At 47.6% G+C, this 6000-nt stretch overlaps 1 protein-coding gene across 6 annotated transcripts in view; it reads left to right on the top strand.

Moving 5' to 3' along the window:
• The first annotated feature begins 541 nt into the window (after positions 1–541).
• AKAP9 (A-kinase anchoring protein 9) overlaps positions 542–6000 on the top strand; it is a 112467-nt gene continuing 107008 nt past the window's right edge. For 4 of the 6 annotated variants that reach the window (XM_050333737.1, XM_050333730.1, XM_050333715.1 and 1 more), the window contains exon 1: positions 544–794. In XM_050333737.1, the coding sequence (XP_050189694.1) occupies positions 747–794 (48 nt within the window). In that variant the 5' untranslated portion in view covers positions 544–746. Of the gene's footprint in view, positions 795–6000 lie in introns of all 6 variants that reach the window. The other 2 variants (XM_050333706.1, XM_050333698.1) reach the window with 2 other exon arrangements.

Genomic DNA, 6000 nt, shown 5'->3' with positions numbered 1-6000 from the left:
GAGAGCACGCCAAGTCATTTCAACGGGGGCTACACATCCTTTGTTGTCAGTCTTACACAGACTGCGGCACACGCTCGGGGAGCTTTGTTGCCGTATTGCCAAGCTTTAGATAGAGCTTAGGGAGCCCTGCAATTTAGTGAGACGCGCGCAGGAGTAGGACCATCGGAACTGTCAGAAGCTGGATTCGCGGGGCAGCAGAACCCGGGCACTGCCTGTTCGTAGCTCCGTACGGCAGCCACAGGCAGCGAGAAGCGCCCCGCGGGTGCGGTTCTTTTGTGGGCAGCGGGACCCCCGCCCCTCTGCCCGCCGGGCGCGGAGGGGCGTGCAGGGGGTGTGGAGGGGGGTGTGCCCACCGCCGTGCCCGCCTGTCCCCCGGCTCCCGCCGCTGCCCTGCAGGGGCGCAGACCCGCTCCTGCGGGGGCGGCTCCGGCGAGACCTGCCAACAGCACGGCGGGCGGGCGGGGGTCGCGGCGGGCGAGGGCGCCGGGAGCGGCCGGGGCGCGGGGAGGAGGGACCGGCGGCGGGAGGAGGAGCGGCCGCCACACGTCACTTTCCCCGGCCGCGTGTTTACGTGGAGCCGAAGATGGCGGCGCCGGTGGCCCCGCCACGGCAGCTGTCGTCGGTGTGAGGCGGGACGGGACGGGACCGAACCGGACAGCGAGCGTGTGCGCCCCGGCTGAGGGGAGGGCGCGGGGCGAGCCCCTTCTCCTGCTGCCGCTAACACCCTGCTCTCCCGCACAGACGCCATGGAGGACGAGGAGCGGCTGAAGAAGCTGGAGGCTGGGAAAGCCAAGGTAGGAGGAGGAGGCGGCGGCGGTGGTGGCAGGGCGGCGGGGAGGCAGCAGGGTGAGGACGGGGGCGGGTTGTCAGCGGGGCCGGCCGCGGTGCGGCGGCGGAGCGGGGCTGCGGCAGGGGCTTGGCGCGGGGCCCCGCCGCGAACAAAGCCGCGGGCGGAGCCGGCGCTTTGTGCCGCCCTCCCGGCGGGCGGTGGGTGCGGGTGCCCGGGACGGCGGCCCCCGGCAGCGGGCACGCCACAGGTGCCCTCGCAGGGCCGGGCAGTGACAGCCCGGACGGCCCCCGCTGCGGCGCCGGGCGGAGGAAGAGCCGAGGCGGGGGGGTAACCTCCTTATCCTGCACACCCAAGGCGCGAATCCCGTTTGCCTCGTAAACCTGGGCAACCCTGTGAACCTTTAAGGAAATTGCGTGAAACCGACAGCTGTTCTGAGTGTGGAGCTAATGCCGTGAGAGAGCCTTAGGAGACGGAGGATTAGCGGTGCCTCCAGTGGTGCGGCGGGCCGGGAATGCCGGGCAGTGCGTGAGTCACCTGCGGGCCCCGCCGCAGCCCCCGTGCCCGCACACCTGCCTCGGCCGTCACCGCTGTCAGGCGGCTCAGACGGTGCCCTGCGGGCTTACCCAAGTGGTAATCGGGTAGCTTATCCTTCTGCTATTTAAGCACGGCTCAGTGCACACCGGCTGAACAACGCTTCGCCTTATGGGCAACAGACCAGTTACTGTGCTTTAGGAGGACCTCTTTTTTACTTCAAAGAAAGCTTTGGTGTGGTCAGTGAGATAAGATAATTAATGGCATCGTAGGAAAATAAGATAAAATTAGTGTTTTGGCGTCAGGTATCATTCGTTTCCTTCCGGCAATCATTACTAAATGATAAGAGTTCTGAAGTTGGCCAGTCATTCATGCTAAAGATATGCATGTAACTTGACAGGAGCTAATAATACAGCAACAAGAAGACAAGCTAAAGATGAAACTATGAAACAACATCATTGCCTTATTTATGTGGATTATGGAAAAGAGCATATAGTTCATCTGCAAAGTATGAATAGGTATTTTGCTGTATTAGTAAAAAACTTCATAACTTAGTGTGTTTCTGTTTGGGTTCAAAATAGCTATTGGGAAATTCTCCTAGACAGAGCTGTGTGTTTATGTAGGAAAACTTTAAATGCTTAGTGCAAGAATGGTGTTTGCACAACATTATGTGGTACTCCTAAAAGGCACTGGGACAAATTAGATCCTGGTGACAGTACATTCTGTCACACACAGATTGGCTAATTCTTCTGCAGAAAATTAGGCAATGGTTCACAAGGAAAATGGTTGGAGTGCATTTGGCATTATTATAAACCACAAAGAAAAATTTATCAAGAGAATATTGATTTTTCTGTCCATGTTGGCCTGACACAGAAAACTAATGAAAATTACTGAAAATTGAACCAAAAGCTAGGACTCTAGCAGGAGTTCAGTGGCCTCCTTCATACTTTGAGAAAAGACATGTACACGCTTTACTAATTTGTTTTGCATTTTAAGAGTACTGTCGTAACTCTCACTATTGTAGTCTGTTCTGCCTGAAACTTAATGATGTTCCTGAAACTAAGTATTTGACTGAAGACTTTAGTATTCTATGTTTTTAAACATCTCCCGTGGTTTAAATTATTATCACTCTTTAAAACTATATGTGATTTATGTGGGAAAAGACTATAAAAGCAATGTTATTTTTTCAGGTTTTTCATTGGTGTTCTGTGTACCATTTACCCTTTATTCTTTACATGTGAATGATGTAACTAAGCATGCTGTAGAGTGGAGACTAGGTCTCAATCTTCCAGTGGCAAGTCACTGACAAAGGCAGAAAAGAAGAAATTGTGTTAGCAGAGAATGGAAGCAGGAGTTGCTCCTGCAGCTGCTTTTTTCTTTTTCAAACACATTCACAAGTAGCATAATCAGTGCATCTCCTAAAATGCTTGGCTCCAGTGAATATTTTCTGAAAACCGTGGCAACAAACATCTAGAAAACATTTGAGCCTAACCATTTGAGAGTTGTTTAAATAAAATAGCTGGGAAAATGTGTTTAAGTATGTGTTGTTACTGTGCTAAGAGTGCAGGTATTGCTATACTGTGAATACCTTAAACCATCCACCTGAAATTACAAATTTGAAATGTAAATAAGATGTTTCATAAACTGTGGGATGAATGTAGGTAATTGAGATTGAGCCTAGTAGGTGCCATGAAGGTGGCTGGTACATTGCTAATGGTGGCATCATTGCTCGAAATTGAGACTTGCATTCTTCTTTGATTTGAGTTTGATTTGGTTTTTTTCTTGAAAAGTAGGTACTGCCAAATCTCAGTATGTGCATATCAAGCAATATGAACTTTCTGTAAAGCAACCATTGTTTTCTCATCAAAATGTTTGTCAAGTAGGCAAACTGTGGAGTTTGGTTTTCTGTGATTTGATCGGTTTTTGAACTTTTTCTTGATGTCTTCCTAAGATAGTGTCTCCCCACATAGCTCTTTTACAGAGAAGGGTATTAAAAATGGATTTTCTGCGACTGGTTTCTTCTGAGTCCTCCTTTATTGTTAGTGGAAATAAGAAGCTGCATTGTGAATCTTACCTTCATTGAATGGTGCTAAGTGTACTGAAGCCTGGCAGCATGGGTCTCAGTGTGAGCAGACACAGCCTTTGCCAGCACATCATTTGAAAATGGAATGAAAAGCTCTTGGTGGAGGCTCACCAACATTTGCGTTTACCTGCTGATTTTTGGAGGCTACACCAAGTCTGTATTATGAAGCTGTTGCACCACATGTTGTTGTTCTGTCTGTTACAAGCCCGAAAAGGCAAGGAAGGCACAAAGTTAAACCCAGGAAATTACACGTTCCTTTTTCCAGACCTGTAGTCATTCATTTTGTTTTCCTGCAAGGTAAATGTGCTGGATATTAACCCAGCCTCTATAAATGTCTGTCTCCCTCCCATTAAAATGATCTCTCTGTTTGTTTATAGAACTCTCTTCTCCCCAGACATGCAATTTCTTCATCTTATATCATGATGTGATTATGGTGAAGTAAGAAAAGTGTTTGTTAGAGAGGCTAGTCAAGGGAAACAGGGTTGACAGTGATGAAAGGTTGATGGGAGAGGATGTGTGCCAGTAATAGAAATACAGATGCATGCTATTAGGTTGATCAGAGCCCTAAAAAACAGTGACATTAGAAATCAATCAGATATATTTTGTGCCTTGCTAAGGAAATTCTGGAATATTGTCGATGGTCTCAGATAGTGTAGCCTCTTAAAAATGACTACAGAAGATGGTGGTTGAAGAACTTGATATGATATTTATGTGGACACATACTACGTGTACATACCTGCATGCATCAGTTTCTGTGGAAATCTCATCTAACATTACAGAGGATACTATTTATAGTAGTTGGCTTAGGTATTTTAATTTCATGTATTTATTTAGCAGCTTAGGAGCTAGCTTTTCTTATCAGGATGTGGCACTATTTTGATCAACTTTCAAAACTATACAGAGTAGTTTACTAGCTTCAGAATAAAAACATCGGTGATTGGATTCCCTTGTAAGAAAATGGCTGAGGGTATTTTGATGTAAAGCTTTTGAAACTTATAAAAATATTTTGATTTAATTTATCTGCACACAGACACACATGAAAGGCACAGCTATTGTAACTGGTAAAATTGACATGAAGCTATCAGTAGCAAGTTTTATGGAATGATCTATTTTAAGTACTGAAATTTGGTTTGCAAAGTATTTAAATATATGTTTAAATTTCTGCTGAGCAAAGGGCACACTCCTTAGCTGTGTGGGAGGAGTGAACAAGGGAGAGACAGTAACACGCTTTGTAAATTCTCCCAGCTTGGTCTAGGATTTCTGTTCTAATGTTAGAAAAGCAAAATTTAATGTCTTTTCAAAGCTGCTATGTATGTTTGCAATACATGATTGCAGTGTTCAAAGAAACTATGTAATTGTTGGAGAAGCTTAAGAAATTAGGGGATTGGTTTAGTTAAACATTTGAGCATAGAATAAGCAATGTTACTGCTTTTGATCTATACCAGAGAATTGCTGAGCAGACGGAACAGTGAAGTAGGTTTGGGAAGCTCTAATGATGCTCAGTGGACAAGTACTACAGGTTGTACAACTAATTGGACAAGTTATCTTGACTAATTGAATAGTAAAAATAAATAATTGCATATTTTGTCATCTGGTCATGTAAATATTTCAGGTGGCTGAAGATGAAAATTATATGTATTATTAAAGTAACATTGTCTAAGAGTCTGGGAATGTTTGGTCTTTACATGTTACTCTTTCGAGGGTAGAAAAAGATTTTACCTGCTCATCACAAATCTATGGGACCAGATGGGATCCATCCTAGGGTGATGAGGGAGCTGGTGGAAGAGCTCGCCAAACTGCTCTCCATCATTTACCAGTAGTTGTGGCTCACTGGGGAAGTCCCAGATGATTGGAAGTTGGCAAATATCGTGCCTGTCATCCTGACCTCAGTGCCTGGCAAGGTTATGGAGCAGATCATCCTAGGTGCAATCACTCAGCACCTACAGGATGGACAAGGGATCAGACCCAACCAGCACGGGTTTAGGAGGGGCAGGTCCTGTCTGACCAACATGATCTCCTCTGACCACATGACCCACCTGGTGGATGAGGGGAAGGCTGTGGATGTGTCTATCTGGACTTCAGCAAAGCCTTTGACACTAGTCTCCCATAGCATTCTCCTGGAAAAGGCTTGGACAGGGGCACTCTCTGCTGGGTTAAGAACTGGCTGGAGGGCTGGGCCCAGAGAGCGCTGGTGAACGGGGCTGCATCCAGCTGGCAGCCAGTCACCAGTGGTGTCCCCCAGGGATCAGTGCCAGGCCCAAGTGAGGGGATTGAGTCCACCATTACCACTTTGCAGATGAAACCAAGCTGGGGGGGAGTGTCGATCAGCTGGAAGGCAGGAGGGCTCTGCAGAGGGACCTGGACAAGCTGGAGAGTTGAGCTGATTCCAACAGGATGAAGTTCAACAAGACCAAGTGCCAGGTCCTGCACTTTGGCCACAACAACGCCCTGCAGCACTACAGGCTGAGCACAGAGTGGCTGGAGAGCAGCCAGGTGGAAAGGGAGTTTGGATTGAGAGGAAGCTGAACATGAGCCAGCAGTGTGCCCAGGTGGCCAAGAAGGCCAATGGCATCCTGGCCTGCATCAAGTACTCAGT

Source organism: Myiozetetes cayanensis, unplaced genomic scaffold (genome assembly GCF_022539395.1).
Source record: "Myiozetetes cayanensis isolate MyiCay16 unplaced genomic scaffold, myiCay2020 scf1, whole genome shotgun sequence".
Taxonomy (NCBI): Eukaryota; Metazoa; Chordata; class Aves; order Passeriformes; family Tyrannidae; genus Myiozetetes; species Myiozetetes cayanensis.
Note: the sequence above shows the minus strand (reverse complement) of the source record. Positions and strands in the feature narration are given on the sequence as shown.